Consider the following 21116-nt stretch of genomic DNA (forward strand, 5'->3'; position numbering starts at 1 on the left):
TGGGGTTGACTGGAAAGAATTAAAACAGACATAAGAACTAAAAGTTCTGTACTATAGATGAAGTTAAAGGACCATGCTGTGCAGCAAGGAGAACGGGGAGTGTATCTTCCCTTTTGGGACTGACAGAAAAGTACCCAACTGCACATTGAAATAAAATATATGAATGTTGAGAATTAGATGTAGTAAGGAAACAATATTTTATAATAAAAAGCACAGAGAGCCTTAAAATCAGTTAATGTGATAGCTGTGAAATGTCTTTATGTGACTTAATGACAGACGTCATAGTCTTTAATAGATTCAAATGACTCATAAGTGCTGATAGGGCAAATGAGATTTCTGCCCAAGGGAGATAAAAACTGAGTAATGGCCATTAGCTTTTCCAGGGAAAGGTTAATGTGAAATATTGCCATGGATGCAGTTTCTGTTCAAAAAAATCAGGGATTTTTAAAAGTACTTGTTATAACAAAACTTACAAACAGAGAGAAATTAGTATATAAATGTAGTAAATAAAGAGATTTGGGAGTTCTCATCGTGGCTCAGTGGTTAACAAATCCGACTAGGAACCGTGAGGTTGCAGGTTCAATCCCTGGCCTTGCTCAGTGGGTTAAGGATCCGGTATTGCTGTGGTGTAGGTTGCAGACAGGGCTCAGATCCTGTGTCGCTGTGGCTGTGGTGTAGGCCAGCGGCTATAGCTCTGATTAGACCCCTAGCCTGGGAACCTCCATATGATGCGGGTGCCTCCATATGATGCGGGTGCAGCCCTCAAAAAGACAAAAAGAGAGAGATTTGAGTTTATCTAGTCATTTGAAAGCCATCAGTACTGAATTCAGCCACAGAATAGCAGAGTACACATTTCTCCATAGAAACTAGTGACAGCTAATAATAACTAAATCTTAATGTATGCGCTTATCATTACTCTGCACATTAAAGTTAACCACTTACGTGTGGGGTGTTTCGAGGTTCATTTCTATGCCTTTATAGTGTGTAACAGTTCAGTTGTGTTTGGTAGAAAATGAAACAAGGGCTGGTCCCCATTTATCCCCTCTATTTCTTTCACTTTATGAACCATTTTTTTGTTGGTTTGGTTTTTATTCTGGTCTTTCATAGACCCTGCTGGAAACAACTACCAGCCTTCTAAACCAGGATCTCCATTGGTCATTGTGTAACCTGAGAGCGTCGGTCACCAGAGGACTGAATCCCAAACAGGATTACTGCTCTATTTGTTTGCAGCAGTACAAGAGACGCCAGGAAATGGCCGATGAAATCATTGTCTTTAGGTAAGAGAGTTCCAGGAGGAAATGTTATATTACGGTGTGTGTACATGTACGGTATTGCCAGGCAGGAATGCACATGGGCACATAGCCCCAATCAGCCATTCTGGTGCTGCCCTCACAGACCTTACCTTCTGCATGGGGGTCATGAGGAAGAGGAGTTGGGGTAGTCAGGCAATAAATACATACAGAGTAGTAAGAGCTATGAAGAGAAATTAAGGACAGGGCAAGGGGATGGAAAGAAGAGGTGTTCAGAGTGAGAGAGCTATTTTAAGAAACCTTAATGAGGAAAAACATCTCTAAGGAAGTGACATTTGAGCAGGATGAGAAAAGTAGGAGTGAAGGTTCAGAATATATTTTAAGGGCAGAGATAACTTGCTGATGTAGTAGATGTGAAGTGAGAGGAAAAAAACCTCTTCAGCCTGAGCAGCTGGATGACTGTGGTACCATCCTCTAAGATGAGAGGGAACAGGTGTGAGGAGCTGGGGAAATCAAGAGCTTTGTCCTGGAGATGTTAGGTTTGAGTGTGCCTGTTAAACTTCCACATAGGAATGTCAGGTAGGCAGTTATTCTAGTTAGAGACATGTCCTAGAAATACAAATTTAGAAGCCATCAGCATATAAATGATGTTTAAAGCCACACTGCAAAGAGAGAAGTAGTCTAGTGCAAAAGTGGAAGATTTGATCTCAGGAGGAGGCCGCTTATCCAGAATATGTGGATTGAGACCATGTAAGATGGACTGTGGAGCCAGACCTCTCTCTCTCTCCATATAGAAATAGATATAGACACATAGGTATAGATACATGTAGGGTAGATAAAAGGAAGATTAGAAAGACTAGAAAAGGACTGACTTCTGAAGTAGTCTAGCATTTCAGTTTGGAGAAAAGAGGAGGAATCAATAAAGATGACCGAAAGTTATACTCAGCACTCACTTCTGGAAGGCTTATTTGGTAATTGAGTGTAATCAATAGTGAATTTCTTCATAGGAATAATGTTAGAATTTACCATAGCACTGACCTTTTTATAAATGCTTGTTAATCAAATCATGACTCTTGAATTTGGTGAGATAGACCACTCATGTTATTATCAAGCTACTTATATAATTATGATTTTCCCCAACTGACTTTTTTTCAAACTATCTAAAAATGTTTCATAGTTTGAGAAGTGAAGAGAAGTTCAACTCATCCCCCAGTGGTTTGTAGTCAGAGAACTGTGATGCTGTCCTACTCACAACTTAAGTGTATACATAGGTGAGTCTGGATTTTAAAAGAGATGACAGCAACAAGTAAATCATTTTTCTTGTGTCTTAACCTATACAACCATCAGTGCATTACAGCTTATTGGAAATAATTATCACTTAAACTACACTCTAACATAGCTTATGTTTTTGACTTTATGATAATGAAAAGTGTAAATTGGTTGCTTTCATTTTGCAGCTGTGGCCATTTGTATCACTCATTCTGTCTGCAAAACAAAGAGTGCACTGTAGAAATTGAGGGTCAAACAAGATGGACATGCTACAAATGCAGCTCAAGTAACAAAGTAGGAAAGTTAAGTGAAAATTCATCTGAAATTAAAAAGGGAAGGATAACCCCATCACAGGTAAGACCTGTTTTCATGGCAAGATAGAGATGGTCTTTTTTCTTTTCTTTTCTTTTCTTTTTTCTCTTCTTTTCTCTTCTTTTCTTTTCTTTTCTTTTCTTTTTGGTCTTTTTAGGGTACACCCACAGCATTTGGAGGTTCCCAGGCTAGGGGTACAATCGGAGTTGTAGGCACTGGCCTACACCACTACCACAGCAGAACAGGATCCAAGCGACATATGTGACCTATAACACAGCTCACAGAATGCCGGAACCTTAATCCACTCAGAAAGGCCGGGGGATCGAACCCACATCCTTGTGGATGTTAGTTGGGTTCATGGACCACTGAGCCACGTTGGGAACTCTGGAGATGGTCTTTTCTTGACAGTAACTTTTAGGCCTGGCCTCATTTGTTTTCAGGTCCTATAGGCCTCAGCAAATTTACTTCATCTATTTTTTTTTCTGCTCCTTCCTGTAGGCCACTCTATCCTATAATTGACCTTCACATCACCTAGTGAAAAGTTGGTCCTGTTGCTTTTTTCTCTGTTTCATCAGCTTTCAGTGTTGCATCAGAAACAGACCCAGGAAAAAAAACCCTGACCTAGCTTCTACTGGATAACAGTTCAGGATTTCTACACTCAGTGGTGGGCATCAATTTATATATTCACCCAGTAGGTATGGAACAGTGTGTCAGGCACTGTGCTGAGTGTTGGGGATATAATAGTAGACAAGATATTTGTCTTGTAGAGTTTACCACCAATGAAATTACAAACAGATTTTCAGAAAGTATTCTCAACTTTGTTCTGACACCGAATACTTGGTGTCTTTTCCAACACCAGCTCTAACACCAGTTTTGAAAATTGTCTAGACACCAGCTGGGTGTCCAGTAATTCAATTCTGACACTAACTAGCAGGAGTTAGCATCAGACTACACAGGCAGGTTTAAGGGTTCATTCCCACAAGACTTTCCTCACTTCAGACACCAGTTACAAATGGAGTGCCCAGATTACACAGAATTCTGACTAGGCAAATTTAAGGGTTCCCATGACCCACTCCCTCAAATGCAGTAGTTTACTAGAGCAACTCATAGAACTTAGGAAAATATTTTTATTCATTTAGCCTAAAGTATACTAGTCAGGAATAGCCAAGTGAAAGAAGTACATAGGGGCAAGGTATGGGAGTAGAAGGGTGCCTTTTCCTGGCACACTGCCTTCCCAATATATCAGTGTGCCCATCAACCTGGAAGCTCCTTGAACCTAGGTTTTTATTGGAGGCCTCATACATAGCCATAATTGATTAAATCATGGGCCATTAGTGATTGGGCTCAATATCTAGCCCTTCTCCCTTCCCCAGAAGTGGGGGTGGGGGAAAGGAGGGTGAGGGAAGAACTGGAAATTCCAACCCTCTGATCATGGCTTGATCTTTCAGCTGCCATCCTGAAGCTATCTAGGGGTCCCCAGACACCAGTCATATCATTAGCGTATGAAAAGGACTCTTATTGCTCAGGAGAATCCAGGCGTTTTAGGAACTATGTGACAGGAACCAGGGACAAAGACAGAATAATATATTTTTTATACCACAAGTACTTACAGATGAGCTGTGCTATAAGAACAGATAATCCGTAGACCTAATCCAGATGTGAGGGATCATGGAGGGAATCCTTGAAGTTCCAGGTTAGCTGTCCCTGAAAGGAAAAAAGAAGATAAAGTTTAAGTACAAGGGTAGGCAGGAGGAGGAGGAGTCTTCCAGGCAGAGGGAGCTATATAGAGAACAAACATAAAGCATCTCCGCTGTGAATCCGAAAAGAGCATGAAACTAGACGTTGAGTATGATTGGGTCTGGAGGGTGAAAGAATGGTATTAGATAAAATTAGTAGGTAAACAGGGACCATATTAATTATTTCTAGGTTTGATCTAAGGAAATAGGGAAGATATTGAAGGGTTTTAAAGAAAGAATGAATGAGATATGATCAAAATGTTTTTTTTTTCCCAGAATAGTATTTTTAAAAGAGCTACAGTGCAGGAGTTCTCGTCGTGGTGCAGTGGAAACAAATCCGACTAGGAACCATGAGGTTGTGGGTTTGATCCCTGCCCTTGCTTAGTGGGTTAAGGATCCAGCATTGCCATGAGCTGTGGTATAGTTTGCAGATGCGGCTCGAATTTGGTGTGTCTGTGGCTGTGGCATAGGCGGCAGCTACAGCTCCAATTAGATCCCTAGCCTGGGAACTTCTGTATGTCGCAGGTGCAGCTCTCAAAAAGACAAAAAAAAAAAAAAAAAAGAATGCTACAGTGCAGACAATGAATCGAAAGGGAAGCAAGGATGGATGTAGGGAGACAAAAAATATTGAAATAGTTTGGAGGAAAGAATTAGTAACTTAAACTCGAACGGTGGAATTTGGGATGGAAAAAAGAGTACATATTTGAGTTGCGTTTGAGGTGGGTATAGACATCAAAAGAATTAATATGATCCCTGTTTATCTCAATAGCTTCATCTCATCCACTCTCTTTCACCCTCTAGATTCAGTTATGCTTAGCTTCCAGTTCTATTCTCTCTTTTGCTTTACAACAGAGATGTTACATTTGAGAGAGAGAATTATCAGGACTTGGTGATACACTTGGTTGGATGTGGGAGGTAAGACAGAGGGAGGGGTCAAAGATAGCACCCAGATTTCTTGCTTGAACAACAAAATGGACGGTGGTAGCATTACTGAGATAGAAAGCAACAAACAACATATTTGGGAGTAAGATAGAGACTTCATTGTTATAGTTAGAGATATCTGTTGGACATACAGGTAAAGATGTTAAAATGGTTTCCAGATTGAAAATTTTATTAACTAGTCATCCAAAGGGCCATGCTTGCACTTAGAAAAGGAAAGACAGGTCCTGTGATTTCCAGTGTCTTTCCAAACTGAATCCAAATGCAGATGGGGGAACATTTATTTATACAGCTACTTAAAGCTTTACATCTTGGGGCACCTTCAGTCTTTTACTTGTTTCAGTTATATCCTATTCATGAACAACTTATGATTTATGCATATTATTGCCGGGGTATTACCAATTAGTTTTTTTTTCTTTCTTCCTAGATAGTCCTCAGAGGCTAACAGATTTTTTTCCCTTTTTGAAAATACAATTGTGTATTATATATGCAATTATGTATTTTAATACACTTTAATATGTAATTTACAAACAGTAAAATTCACCTTCTGCAAGTTTTAACAGCCACCTTTCCAATCAAGACATGGAGTAGTAGTATCACCTCCCTCAAAAGTTCCCCATATCTCTTTGTTGTCACCCTCTCCCCAACCCTGATCCATTTGGAGTTAATTTTTAATAGTGACATTAATATTTAATGGTGATATATGTATCCAGGTTCTTTCTTTTGCATGTGGATATCCATTGAATTGCCTCTGTACCTTAGTCAAAAATCAATTGACCTTGTATGTGTCAGTTTATTTCTAGACTTAGTGTTCTATTCCATTTATCTATATAGCCATCATTTTGGCAATATTGTGTCTTTATAGTAAATCTAGATATCAGGTAGTTTGAGTCCTCCAACTTTGTTCTTCTTTCTAACATTTGGCTATTGTATTTGCTTTTCCATATAATAAAAATAATCCTATCAATTTTTATGAAAAAGAAAACATGCTAGGATTTTATTAGGATGGTGTTTATTGTATAGATAAATTTATTTTGTCTTATTTCATCAGCATTTTGTAGTCTGGGGCATATAAATCCTGCATATGTTTTGTAAGGTTAATTTCTAAGTATTTAATGACTTTTTTTTTTGTATGTGTGTGTCTTTTTAGGGCCACACCTGCAGCATATGGAAGTTCCCAGGCTAGGGGTCCAATTGGAGCTGTAGCCACCAGAACCACAGCAACTTGGGATCCAAGCCACATCTGCGACCTACACCACAGTTCATGGCAACACCAGATCCTTAACCCACTGAGTGAGGCCAGGGATCATACCCACATCCTCATGGATGCTAGTCGGGTTCGTTAACTGCTGAGCCACGATGGGAACTCCATATGTAATGACTTTTGATGCTATTGTATATTTTACTGTTTTATATTTCACTTTCTAATTGTTCATTGTTAGAATGTAGAAGTACTATTTATTTTTTCACATTGACCTTATATCCAGTGGTCAGTGAGCTTTCTTATTAGTACTAGTACTTTTTTGAAGATTCTTTGGTATTTTTTACATAGACAATCTTATCATTTGCAAATAATGACTGTTTTATTTCTTCCTTTCCAATCTTATGCCTTTTATTTCTTTTTCTTGCCTCATTGCTTAGGCCTCAAATACAATGTTGAATAGAAATGGTGAGAATAGACATCCTTGCCTTGTTTCTGATCCTAGGGTGAAACTGTTGAGTTTTTTGTTATTAAGTATGATGTTAACCGTGAGCTTTACATGTTTCCTACAGGTCCTGCCTGCTTCTGGTTGCTCTCTGAACAACATTTTGTCTATGTAATTGTTATTGTGAGAAGGGCTGTCCATATCAGGCTTCCCTGCCATTACTAGAATTAGAACTCTACTACATTTCCCCAAATATTTTCTTCTCTACTATCCTTGCCCCTACTTCTTCCACAATTCTAATTACACATTTATTTTGCTACTCGAAGTTGTTCCATAGTTCATTAATGTTTTATTCATTTATTTTCATTGTGTGTTTGATTTGGGATAGTTTCTTTTGCTATACAGTCAAGTTAACTAAACATTTCCTCTGCAATGCCCATTATGCTGTTAATCCCATCCAGCATGTTCTTCATCTCATACGTTGTAGATTTAATCACTCAACATTTGATTGACTTTTTATAGTTTGCATATCTCTAACATGTTCAGTATTTTCTCTAGCTTCTGGAACATATGGAATAAAATGATAACTTTTAATGTTCTTGTCTACTAACTCTGTTGCATGTGCCACTTCTGGGTATATTTCAATGGAATGATTTTTTTTTTAACTTTTTTTTTTTGCTTTTTAGAGCTGCACTCACAGCATATAGAAGTTCCCAGGCTAGGGGTAGAATCAGAGCTACAACTGCTAGCCTATGCCACAGCCACAGCAGCACAGGATCTGAACCATGTCTGTGACCTATACCACAGCTCACGGCAACACCAGATCCCTGACTCACTGAGTGAGGCCGGGGATCGAACCCACTTCCTCATGGATACTAGTCAGATTCGTTTCTACTGCACCACAAAGGAAACTCCCTAAAGACTATTTTTTTAAGAGCAGTTTTAGGTTCATAGCACAATTGAGAGGAAGGTATAGAAATATTGCATATATGCCACAGTCCCCCAGATGCATAGCTTCCTCTATTATCACTCTTGTAGAGTGGTAAGTGATGACACATTACACTGACACATCATTATTACCCAAAGTCCACAGTTTACATTAGGATTCACTCTTGGTATTGCACATTCTATGGATTTGGACAAATGTGTAATGACACATATCCATCATTATAGTATCATACAGATTATTTTTCACTGCCTAAAAATCCTCTGTTCCCTTTATTTATCCTTCCCTCCCCTCTATTCCTGGCAACCATGGATCTTACTGTCTCCATAGTTTTGCCTTTTCCAGAATGTCATGTGATTAATTTTTTTTCTCTTTTTTATTACTTGTATTTTCCCACTTACTTTCATACCTTGTGATTTTTTATCAAATGTCAGGCAATGTGAATTCTGCTTTGTTAGATATTTTTGTAATCCTTAACATATTTTTAAACTTTGTCCTAGGACATTGTTAAAATACATAGAAATAATTTGATCTTTTTAGGTTTTGCTTTTAAGCTTTGTTAGGTAGGGTCAAAACAATAGTTAGTCTAGGGTTAACTTTCCCCCTGGTATTAAGGTCAAAACCGTACTTAGTACTCTCAGTGCTGCCCTGTGAAGAATGACATTTTTCAGGTTGCCAGTATTCCTGGCTCCATATGAATTTGGGGCACTGCTGTCGCTAATACTTTGGGGTGGTTCTCTTTCTGGCCTTAAGTGATTTCTTCACACACAAGTGGCTCAGTGTTCCAGTCAAGATTGCTCCTCTGCAGATCTCTTGAGCTTTCTCTCTCTCTCTCTCTGTGGCTCTTTCCTGCCCAATACTCTGTCCTGTGAACTCCAACCACTTGTCTTCCCTGCATTCCCAGCTCTGTCTTAACTCAGAGAGACATGAGCTCTGCCTTGGCTCTCCCTCCCTGTGCCGTGTCAGGGAAACTTTCCTTCAGTAGGAATTTAGGGAGCAATCCTAGAGTTTACATAGTTTGTTTATTGTCTCTCAGGGGTCATTCTCCTTCACTGCTTGAGATCCAATGTTGTATATATTTTGTCTATTTCTTCCCCCTGAAGACAACTAGTGCATCCTGTAGGAAATGGAAGTCCCTATATTCCCTTTCTAAAAAAAATATATAAAATAGTGAAATATATCTGGCCAAAGGGACTGTGGACTTGTTCAAATACACATTTCCAGGAGTTCCCATTGTGGTTCAGTGGAAACGAATCTGACTGGAATCCATGAGGATGTGGGTTCGATCCCTGGCCTTGCTCAGCAGATTAAGGATCCAGCGTTGCTGTGAGTTGTGGTATATAGGTTGAAGATGTGACTTGAATCCCTTGTTGCTATGGCTGTGGTGTAGGCTGGCAGCAGTGGCTCTGATTTGATCCCTAGCCTGGGAACTTCGATTTGCCGTGGCTAAGGCCCTAAAAAAAAAAAAAAAAAAAAAGGGACAAATACGCATTTTTACTTGTAGTGCATAGAAGTGTCTCCTCACATCCCTATCATTATAAATATGTATTTTTTTAATGTATGCCAGTTTAGTATGTATTTTTAAAATTTCGCAGGTTCACTAAGTTTAAAAAATGGCATCACATTGCACTTTGAACCAGTATTTCTTTGATCATTGGTAAAGTTGAACATCTTTTCACATTTTATTGGACAACAAAATTTTTTTATGTCCTTTGACTGTATTTCCATCAAAGCTTTGGTTTTATGTAAAGACTGGAGACACTTTCTCGGTACTGTATTGTCATCCTTCGGTCTCTTGGACACAAGCTTTTTCTGGATCAAAGGGAAGTGGACAAATGCATAGAACTTTAAGAATCTGATTGTTATGCTGCTCTGGCAGAGAGATAAAGACTTGGCTGGTGATAGAAGCGTGGCTGTCTATCCATTTTCCACAATCACAATCGCCAATAAACCATTTAAGGCGAGAAAAAGAACTACCCAAAAGTATTAGAGGTGGTAGTGCCCCCAATTCATACAGAGCCAGGAATACTGGCAGCCAGAAAAATGTCATTCTTCAGAGGGCAGCATTGAGAGTACTAAGTAAGGTTTTGACCGTAATCACATATAAACTCTACTCTTTACTAGAGTCTTACAGTCTGGTAAGGATCTGGCCCTACCTGCCTCTTAAACCTCATTTCTTGCCATGTTCCCCTTTGGTCACTGTGTTCCAGGCTGATCTTTCTTCACTTCCATGAACAATTCATTTCCTCCTCGTTCCTTTGTGCTTGCTGTTCTCCTTTGCTTGGAATGTTCTTCCCAGGATGGTACCTTCTTCTTCTTCAGAACTTAGCTTCACATCATCTCTGCAGCTAGATATTCCCTGACCACCTGGTCCAAAGTAGGTTTCCTTTGTTATTCTTCCTATAACATTCTGTTCTTTCCCTTACAATACTAACATACCTGTCACCACCTGAAATTATATGTTTGATAGCTTAACTACTATCCAGCTCTTTTACGAGATGGTAAGCAACATGGTGTTGGAAACTATTTTGTTGTTGTTGTTCACCAGTGTATGTTTGGTACGAACAATAGTGTTTGGCTCAAAACAGGCATACATTATATACTGGCTGAAGTAAGGAATCACTTAATACTAGGGTATAATAACAAGATTATTAGAAAATGGGCAGAAGCCTTCTCAAAAAGATTCATTTATATTAGGATCATTTATCACCTCTCTGTACTTCTGAGATATATTATTCTTCATTTAATTTGTAAGTTTAATTTAGAAAATATTCTTTTGAGAAATGCTCTTGTCATCAAAAATTGAAATCTCATTTTTTAGCATTTAACTTAGGTCTAATATATATATATAACAAGGAGCTTATACTCTTTGAAAATGGATGAATAGGAGTTCCCTGGTGACTCAGCAGGTTAAGGATTGGCGTTGTCACTGCTGTGGCTCAACCTCTGGCCCAGGAACTTCGGCATGCAGCGGGCATGGCCAAAAAATAAAAAATATTTTTTTAAATTAAAAAAATTTTTAAAAGGACAGATGTAAACAGGGCATTAATACCAGTGTTGCTGTTTCATTAGACAGCATTAACCGAATCTCCAAATTATAGTGAGACTCTAAAATAAATAAGCAATGTACAGTGGTTAATTGAAAATTACAACCAGTGAACATAAATAAATGTCGTTTGCTGAATATTTTTTGGAAGTTGTAAATACTTCCTCTGCCTGACATTATTTATAAATTTACCCCAAAAGGCAAAACATTTTCTTGGACAATTCTAAGAAAATAGAAAATACCAGCTTATTTCTCTTAATTTTCTCCCTTTATGATTGTTAAAGGATGAATACACAGCTATACATTTATTTCCAATTCCTCCTTCTTCAGATATTTACCTCTTATTGAAAAACAAACAAATCTGATATCTATTGAATGTACTTGGCTCTCCACTGATAAAATTTTGCACAATTCATAATGAAACTTTCTAATGAGTCTCTAAATGCTCTTGTTTTTTGAAGTTTTAATAGGAAAAACAACTGGAATGTTTCTGGCAGATTTCTGGTGTATTGTTCTAATAATAATATATTAGCTTATTACCAATTCTCAGAAACTCTAAGCCTGTTAATAAAATACTAATGTTAAAATAAAACTAAAATCTAGCAAATCTTTAATTATACTCCTTAGAATTTATATCAAATTGTCTGTTGACCAAGAATTACGATTTTAAAAATGAATATCAAGTTAATTTCTTCCAATGCTAATCAATGCCTAAGAGGATGGTTATTTGCTATTACAAAGTTAATAAAGGAATAAGGATAAAATTATTCTATTGGAATAACATTTGTTGAGAAAATATAATAACATGATAAGTACGTCAGTTGCAGTTAGTTTTTCCAAAGTATTTTATCTGTGGGTACAAAGGGAAAATCAGACTTGTATGGTCTACTCTTTGAACCTGCATTTCAGGTGGAGCCACAGTATACCTGATGGGAGTAGAGGGATTGGAGAAAAGGAAATAAAGAAACACCTTTGAGTCATTTTTTTTTAAAAATATTGGCCTGCAAGGAATAAAATGCTTATTCCAGAGCAAACCAGTCTCTTTGAGGGAGTAACTATCATCATGTTTGTGCAGACCTGCTGGGTAGCAACTGATCTGTCAGAGGTATTGGTTATATATTGACCAATTGTGAAAAACAGAAGTGAGATTAAGAGAGGCAAGAACAAAGACTTTATCCACCAAAACCACAGTTTTACAGGTAATTGTGTTGCATCCTGTTGAGTCAGAGTCAATAATTGAGGAAGGAAAAGCCAAATATCTCAAGTTGTGAAAAAGAATAAAATAAAAAGCTATTTGACAGAAGGATCACATTACAAAAGCAATGAGAAGCTTCAAGTGCATTCATTATCTGCTGGGGTAGACGCAACAGGTGGAAGCTGACTGGCAATGTCAGCTTAATTTTGGAGTCACTGGGACCCTCACCTCTGTTTCCCTCCATGCACTGGTGAGGAACTTAATAACCGAGGCTGATAGATTTTCAAAGGAAATTAGGAAAGCAAAGTAGAACTTTCATGAAATTGTGTCATTTGATAAAAACTATCATATATACAATTAGTATTTTCATTTTAAATTTCCTCACAATTAAATATGTGAATGGTTTATGCAATGGTAAGAAATCTTAATTAAAGCACAGCCAATATGGTATGGATGTAGTTTGAAAATCAGCTTTACTAGGTTTCAATAAAGTCAGAATGATAAAAATAGAACAGTTTGGAGACAGAAAAACTGGGGGTGATGATGGTTCTAAAAAACTGAATTCAAATATTGGCTCTCCCTCTCTGAGGGAGGTTTTATATTGAAACTACAGTAGGACCATGCCCTAGGACTAAGGGCCACCCCAAGACTTAAGGGCAAAAGCAGAACAAATCCTTTCTAACAAAGCCAAAGCCCAAACTATCATAGGATCAGCAGGGAGAAGGAAATTGTAACCTAAAATCAAGAGAGAAAAAATCAATAGAAGCAGACCTATGGATGTCCTAGATATTGGAATTGGCAGTCAAGGATTTTAAAAGAGAAATTATAAATATGTTAAAAATATTTAGAAGAAAAAGATCATTGGAATGATTGAATACACTTAGAAATCTCAGAAGATAAATGGAAATTATAAAACTAAATGTAAGTTCTAGAGCTAAAAAACATATCTAAGATGAAAATTTCATTAGCTACCAACCACATTGTTTTTTCTTTTTTGGCCGTCCTGCAGCATATGGAGATCCCAGGCCAGGGATCAGATCTGAGCCACAGTTGCAACCTGTGGCAATGCTGGATCTTTAACCCACTGTGCCAGAGCTACAAAGGCACTACCAATCCTGTTGTTCCACAGCGGGAACTCCTCAACAGCATTTTTAACACTGAGACAGTTCAGTAGAAATCCTTACCAAAGCACAGAGACTAAAAGGTTAAAAGTAAGTGAAGAGAGCTCTTGGGAACCTGTGAAACAGTATCAGGAAGTCTAACATGTATATCACTTTCTAGAAAGCAAGGAGAGAGAAGTGGTGGTGAAGTGACTGAAAATTTCCCACATTTGGTGAAACACATTAACCAGTAGGTCCAAAAACTTAGCAAACCGCTAGTGGGGTACAAAGAAAATCACACTCAGACATGTCATAGTCAAGATGCTAAAACTAGAGATAAAGAGGAAATCTTAAAAGTAGCCAAAGATAAGATAATAATGAGAACGGTGACTTGGCTTCTTAAAAGGGGAGAGGGGAAGAACAGAGGACAGTAGAATGGCATCTTTGAAAGAAAGGTAATATGATGCTTATATTGTATGTTATATTCCCAGTGAAGTCTATGGCAGCATCCCATAATCAAATGAGATAAATTAAGACTATAAAAAGCCTCTCTTCAGTTCAAGTCAGGTCTTGATGTCAGATAACTTTTGGTGCCAAAAGTTTTTTAAAAGAACTGCTTTTGGTTTCAGTGCTTTTTGGAGTTTAGAATTATAAGAAAATGGTTTGTGGATCCATCTTACTTGTTAGGAGAAAAATTGGCAATGTGCATTTGTAAATGTCTGCGCCCTTAGAATCAGGGAGTTAGAAAAATCTGTGCTAGTGTGTGTGCCAAATGTTATACAAGGATATTTATGACAGCATTTTTTCATTGTATTTTTACTATAGATCTTTTGGGGTTACAGCTCTTTTTTTTTTTTTGGTAATTGGAGTATAGTTCATTTACAATGTTGTGTTAGTTTCAGGAATACAGCAAAGAGATTCAGGTGTGTGTGTGTGTGTGTGTGTGTGTCTATGTAATTTTTTTCAGATTCTTTTCCCTTATACATTATTAGAAAATATTGAGTGTAGTTCCCTGTGCTATGACAGCATTTTTTTTTAATGATCAAAATTTTGAAAACAATCTAAACGTCCCAGTAGCCTCCCAATACTTGGTTAAATCAGTTATGGTATGTCTATAAATTGAATGGACTACTTTATAGCTATGGAAAATCTTGCTGTCGAATACTGATACTGTGAAATAAACATTCCTAATGTGTTACATGAAAAGATCACAAAAGAGTGTGATTGTAAATGCTAACAGTTGTTATTGCTGTGATTGTTGGATTGCCATTTTTATTTGCTTTATATTGCTCTTTTGTATTTTCTAAGTTTCCACTAGTGAAATTCCTTTGGTAATCAGAAAAATGAAGGCTTTTTTAAAAAAAAGCAAGGTGACAAGGAAGTTATTCCGGTTGCTGTTAAACTTACCATCAGATTGCTTCTCTAAGTCAGGAATCATTTTATTAACAAAGATCACAAAGGTTTAGCATTATTAAGACCGTGGCTCAATAAATCATCCATACCCCCGGATCTAGTGTCTGCACACCTGGATTTAAAGTGTCTTTAAGTTGCATTGCCTGAGGCATTTCCAGAAGGAATCCTGTTAAATGAAAAATAAGACCTTTCATAAGTGATGCTGAACCATTTCTGTTACCACTTCAAACACTCTCTGACTTAATCTCCAGAGAACAGCTTTCTCAGATAAATTGTCCAGCACCACATCTAGTTCTTGGCTTGTTTTAAAAAGTCTGCAGATCCTTCATGAGGTCATTTTGTTAAGCTTAAATATCTACTTTGCTTTGAAAATCTATTTTCTCCCTTTTCAAAAAGAGCATACCAGGAGTTAAAATTGGATCACGTTTAAGCAAGCTACATCATACATCTGGAGTAAATTCCACAGCATTAATGTCATGGTATGTCAGAGCAAAGACTTTCAAGTCTAATTTTTGCAGACCTGCTAAATCTGAAAGGACAGTCTGGACAGCCAGCAGTTTTGATCCCTGAGCTAAGGGATGTTTTCTAAAGTTTTTCTGAAAGTCAGAGGGGAAAAGCAGAAAAGATTGCAACATGGTTCTGTTTGAATAGCTTGATTCCACAATGACAGGGAATGTCTTTATCCTCTATACCCTAGGCTCTTAGAATTAGACTGTTAGAAGTGGAAGAGGCTTGAGAACTTGAGTCCAGTTGCTTTCCCAGTACTTATATCTCTTATACATCATTTTAGACAGATAGTATGTAGTAGCTATTGAACTACTTGTAATAATTATTTTTCCTTGCAAGTTAATAAATTGACATTGTGATATATATATATATATACATATACACACATATATATACATATATACAGACATATATACATATATATATACACACACATATATATATAAGTCTCTATGTTAATATTTGCTAGAATTCACTGCCGAAGCCATGTGGATTTGGAGTTTTCTTTGGTGGAAAGATTTGGTAACAAATTTAACTTCTTTAATAAATATGGAGCTGCTCATATTTTCTTTTTTATCTTGGGTCTGTTTTTATAAGTTCTTTAAAGAATGTTTTCATTTATTAAATTTATTAGGAATAAAATTGTTCTCTTTTAATTATTGAAGTATAGCCGATTTACAATTTTTTGCCAATTTCAGTTGTATAGCAAAGTGACTCAGTCATATACATACATTCTTTTTTATTTTTTTATTTTTCTTTTTAATTTTATTTTTTTGTCTTTTTGTCATTTTATGGCCGCACTCACGGCATGTGGAGATTCCCAGCCTGGGGTCTAATCGGAGCTGTAGCCACCGGCCTACGCCACAGCCTCAGCAACACAGGATCCGAGCCACGTCTGTGACCTACACCACACAGCTCACGGCAAAGCCATAACCCACTGAGTGAGGTCAGGGATCAAACCCACATCCTCATGGATACTAGTCAGGTTCGTTAACCACTGAGCCACGAAGGAAACTCCATACATTCTTTTTTAATATTCTTTTCCATCATGGTCTATCCCCAAGAAAATGGATATAGTTCCCTGTGCTATACACTACAACCTTGTTATTTATCCATTGTAAATGTAATAATTTGCATCTACTAATAGGCTCCTATTGCCTTTCAAATATCTGTAAGTAAAGCTGCGTGCAGTAATGTTTCCTTTTAATTGCAAATATTGGTAATTTCTTTTCTCGATCAATCTAAATAGCACTTAATCAATTTTGTTATTTTCAAAAAGCAACATTGGCTTCGTAGATTTTCTCTTTAATTTCTCTTGCATTGATTTGTGCTTATTATTTCCCTCTTTTTACGTAGTTTGGTTTTGCTTTGATCTTCTTTTTCTAGCTACTTAAATTGGAAGCTTTGGTTCTTTATTTTAATTCTTTATTTTCCAGAATAGCATAAAAGCTATAAATTTATTTCTGAGTTGTTTAAGTGTATTCTATAAATTTATTCAAAAGCTTTATTGAGGTATAATTGGTATAAAATAAATTTTACATGAAGTGTTCAAATTTCACATATATGTGTGTGTGTGTGTGTGTGACCCCATCAATACAATCAAGATACTGATCCTATCTGTCACCACCAAAAATTTACTCAGTTCCTCACTTCTGTTCCCTGGAAACCACTGATTGGCTTTCTTTCTTTTTTGTTTTCCTTCTTTTTTACATCTCCTTTTTTCTTTTTAATTGAGATAAAAGAGACATAACATAAAATTTGCCATCTTAATCATTTTTAAGTGTCTAATTCAATAGTGTTAAGTACATTCATGTTTTTGTGTGACCCATCTCCATCAGTATTTTCACCTTGCAAAACTGAATCTCTGATTGGCTTTCTCTCACAATAAATTAACTTGCAAGTATATATACTTTTTTGAGATTGATCCACATTGTTGTATCAAGAGTTCATTCCTTCTTAGTGCTGAGTAATGTTTCATTCAATGGATATACCATAAATTATGATTTCATTTGTTGATAGACATTTGGACTTTTTAAATTTCTGGTTCTTATAGATAAAGCTTTTATTAAGATTTGTGTAAAAAAATTGTATGAATTTATACCTTCATTTCTCTTGGGTTAATACCTAGGAATGCAATGGCTGACTCATCTGGACAATATATGTTTATCATTTTATTATTTATTTATTTATTTTTGTCTTTTTAGGGCTGTACCCACAGCATATGGAGGTTCCCAGGCTAGGAGTCTAATCAGAACTATAGCTGTTGGCCCATGTCACAGCCACAGCAACACGAGATCCAAACCGCATCTACGACCTACACCACAGCTCACGGCAGTGTTGGATCTTTAACCCAATGAGCGAGGCCAGGGATTGAACCCGCAGCCTCATGGTTCCTAGTTGGATTCGTTTCCACAGCACCATGATGGGAACTCCTATCTTTATCATTTTAAAAAACTGCCAAACTGTTCTCCAAAGTGGTTGTACCATTTTACCCTCCTACCGGCAGTTATGAGGATTCCAGTTCCTCCACATCCTTGGTATAGCCAGTCTTTTTAGTTTTGTCTACTGTAATAAGTGTGCAGTGATATCTTATTTTGTTTTTAATTTGCATTTTGTGAATGATTAATGATGATGTTGAGCATTTCTTCATGTGCTTATCGGCTATCTGTGTATCTTCTTTGGAGAAATGTCTGTTTAAGTCCTTAGCTCATTTTTTAATTGGGGGGTTTGTTGTTGAGTATTAGGAGTTCTCTATATATTCTGGATGTTAATTCCTTATCACATATGTCATTTGCAAATATTTTCTTCTATTCTGTAAGTTGCCTTTTTACTCTATTTATAGTAAATACTCTATTTGATTAGTGGACAAAAGTTTTTGATTTTTATGAACTCCAGTTTTATTTGTGGCGTGTGTGTGTGTGTGTGTCTTTTTAGGGCTAGACCCACAGCATATGGAAGTTCCCAGGCTAGGGGTCGAAACAGAGCTACAGCTGCCAGCCTACACCATAGCAACAGCAGTGCAGGATTCAAGCCACCATCTGTGAACTACGCCACAGCTCACAGCAAGGCTGGATCCCTAGCCCACTGAGTGGGGCCAACGATCAAACCCATGTCCTCATGGTTACTAGTGGGTTTATTCCTGCTGAGCCATGAAAGGAACTCCATTTTTTTTTTTTTTTTTGGTGTTCTTACTTGTGCCTTCGTTTTCATATCCAAGAAATCAGTTTATAGTTTTAGCTCTGGTATTTAGGCTTTGATCCATTTTGAATTAACTTTTGTATATGGTATATGGTAAGAGCCTAGCTTCATTCCTTTTCATGGGCATCTTTAGTCCTACCACCATTTTGTTGAAAAGACCATCTTTTCCCCACTGAATGATCTTGGCATCCTTGTCACAAATCATATGACTATGTATGTGAGGATTTACTTCACATCTCTCTGTTTTATTTCATTGGTCTATGATTCTGTTTGTTTGCCAGTAGCACACTGATTTGGGGAGGGGAGTTGTTTGCTTTTTTATTGAAGTATAGTTGATTTACAATATTGTCTTAGTTTCAGGTGTACAGCAGAGTGACTCAGATACATATATTTTTTCAGATTCTTTCCCATTATAGGTTATTACAAGATAGTGAATATAGTTTCTGTGCTATACAGTAAATCCTTGTTGTTTATTTTATATATGGTAATTTTATCAGCTAGTCCTATACTCCTGATTTATCCCTCCTCACTCCCTTTCCCCTTTGGTAACCATAAGTTTATTATCTTTTTTATCCTTTTATTTTTCATTGAAGAATAGTTGAATTACAGTATTGTGTTAATTTCAGGTATATAGCAAAGTGAAAGATATATTTTCTCACATTCTTTTCCCATATAGGTTATTACAAAATATTGAATGTACTACCCTATGCTATACAGTAGACAGTTGTTGGTTACCTATTTTATATGTAGTAAGTTTGTCTCTGTTATTCTCAAACTCCTAATTTACGCCCCCCCCCCACCACCTTTCCCCTTTGGTAACCATTAGATTTGTTTTCTATGTGTATGAGTCTGTTTCTATTTTGTAAATGAGTTCATTTGTATAATTTTTTTAAATCCCACGTATAAGTGATGTCATATGATACTTGTCTTTGTCTGACTTAGTATAATGCCTGGGTCCATCCATGTTGCTGCAAGTGGCATTACTTCATTCTTTTTTATGGCTGTATGATATTCCATTGTATATATGTACCACATCATCTTTATCCAGTCATCTGTCAGTGGACATTTATGTTGTTTTCATGTCTGTGCTATGGTGAAGAGTGCTGCTATGAACATTGTGGTGCATGTATTTTTCAAATTAATGTTTTCTTGGGACATATGCCCAGAAGTGGGATTGCAAGATCATATGGTAGCTCTATTTTTAATTTTTTAAGGACACTTCAGGCTGTTCTCCATAGTGGTTGCCCAAATTTATATCCACACCAGCAGCATAGAAGGGCTCCCTTTTCTCCACACCCCTCTCCAGGTGTTATTATTTATAGACTTTTTGATAATGGCCATTCTTATTGGTATGAGGTCATGCCTCATTGTAGTTTTGATTTGCATTTCTCTTTTAATTAGTGATATTGAGCATCTCTTCATGTGCCTTTTGGCCATCTGTGTGTCTTCTTTGGAAAAATGTCTATTTAGATCTTCTGCCTGTTTTTTTGATTAGGTTGTCTTTTGTTATTGGGTTGTATGAGCTGTTTATATATTTTGGAAATTAACTCCTTGTCAACTGCATCATTTGCAAATATTTATCCCATTCCATTGGTTGTCTTTTCATTTTGTTTATGGTTTCCTTTACTGTGCAAAATATTTAAGTTTGATAGGTCTCATTTGTTTATTTTTGCTTTTATTTCTTTTGCATTTGGAGAGTAATCTAAAAAAATATTGCTGCAGTTTATGTCAGAGAATGTTTTGCCTATGTTCTGTCTAGGAGTTTTATGGTGTCATTTCTTATATTTAGATCTTTAAACCATTATGAGTTGATTTTTGTATATGGTATAAGCAAATGTTCTAATTGCACTGATTTACATGCAGCTGTCCAGCTTTCCCAACACCACTTGCTTAAGAGAGTGTCTTTTCTCCATTGTATATTTTGCCTCCTTTGTCAAAGATTAATTGACTATAATCTTTGTGTAGGTATATTTCTGGGCTCTCTATTCTGTTCCATTGATCTGTATGTCTGGTTTTTTTGTTTGTTTGTTTTGTTTTGTTTTCAGTAGCACACTGTTTGGGTTACTGTAGCTTTGTAGTAAGTTTAGAAATAAGCAAATGAGAGGCCTCCAACTTTGTTGTTTTTAAAGATTGTTTTTGCTGCTCAGAGCCCCTTGAGATTACATATGAATTTAGGATGGATTTTTCTATTTCTGCAAAAAAATGCTATTGGGATTTTGATAAGTATTGCATTGAATCTAAAGTTACTTTGGGTAGTATGGACATCTTAATAATATTCAGTCTTCCAATCCATGAACATGGGGTGTTCTTCTATTTATCTTTGTCTTCTTTAACTTCTTTCAGCAATATTTTATAGTTTTCAGTATACAAGTCTTATCCCTCTTTAGTTTATTCTTAACTATTCTTTTTGATGGAATTGTTAATTTCCTCTTTGGAGTGTTCATTATTAGTGGATAGGAACACAACTGATTTTTGTATGTTATTTTGTATCCTACTACTTTGTTTAATTTGTTTATTCTAACAGGTTTTTTTGTGGAATCTGAATTTATTTATTTTTTA

General features: G+C 36.6%; 1 protein-coding gene across 4 annotated transcripts in view; it reads left to right on the forward strand.

The window, feature by feature from the left end:
- VPS8 (VPS8 subunit of CORVET complex) overlaps positions 1 to 21116 on the forward strand; it is a 254741-nt gene that overhangs the window by 202313 nt on the left and 31312 nt on the right. For all 4 annotated transcript variants that reach the window (XR_007135933.1, XM_047788199.1, XM_047788209.1 and 1 more), the window contains 2 exons: positions 1108 to 1277; positions 2708 to 2873. Coding sequence is in view for 3 of the 4 variants with exons in the window: in XM_047788199.1 (XP_047644155.1) it covers positions 1108 to 1277; positions 2708 to 2873 (336 nt within the window). In the remaining variant the exon portion in view is untranslated. The remainder of the gene's footprint in view (positions 1 to 1107; positions 1278 to 2707; positions 2874 to 21116) is intronic.

The sequence above is a fragment of the Phacochoerus africanus genome, chromosome 1 (genome assembly GCF_016906955.1).
Source record: "Phacochoerus africanus isolate WHEZ1 chromosome 1, ROS_Pafr_v1, whole genome shotgun sequence".
Classification (NCBI taxonomy): domain Eukaryota; kingdom Metazoa; phylum Chordata; class Mammalia; order Artiodactyla; family Suidae; genus Phacochoerus; species Phacochoerus africanus.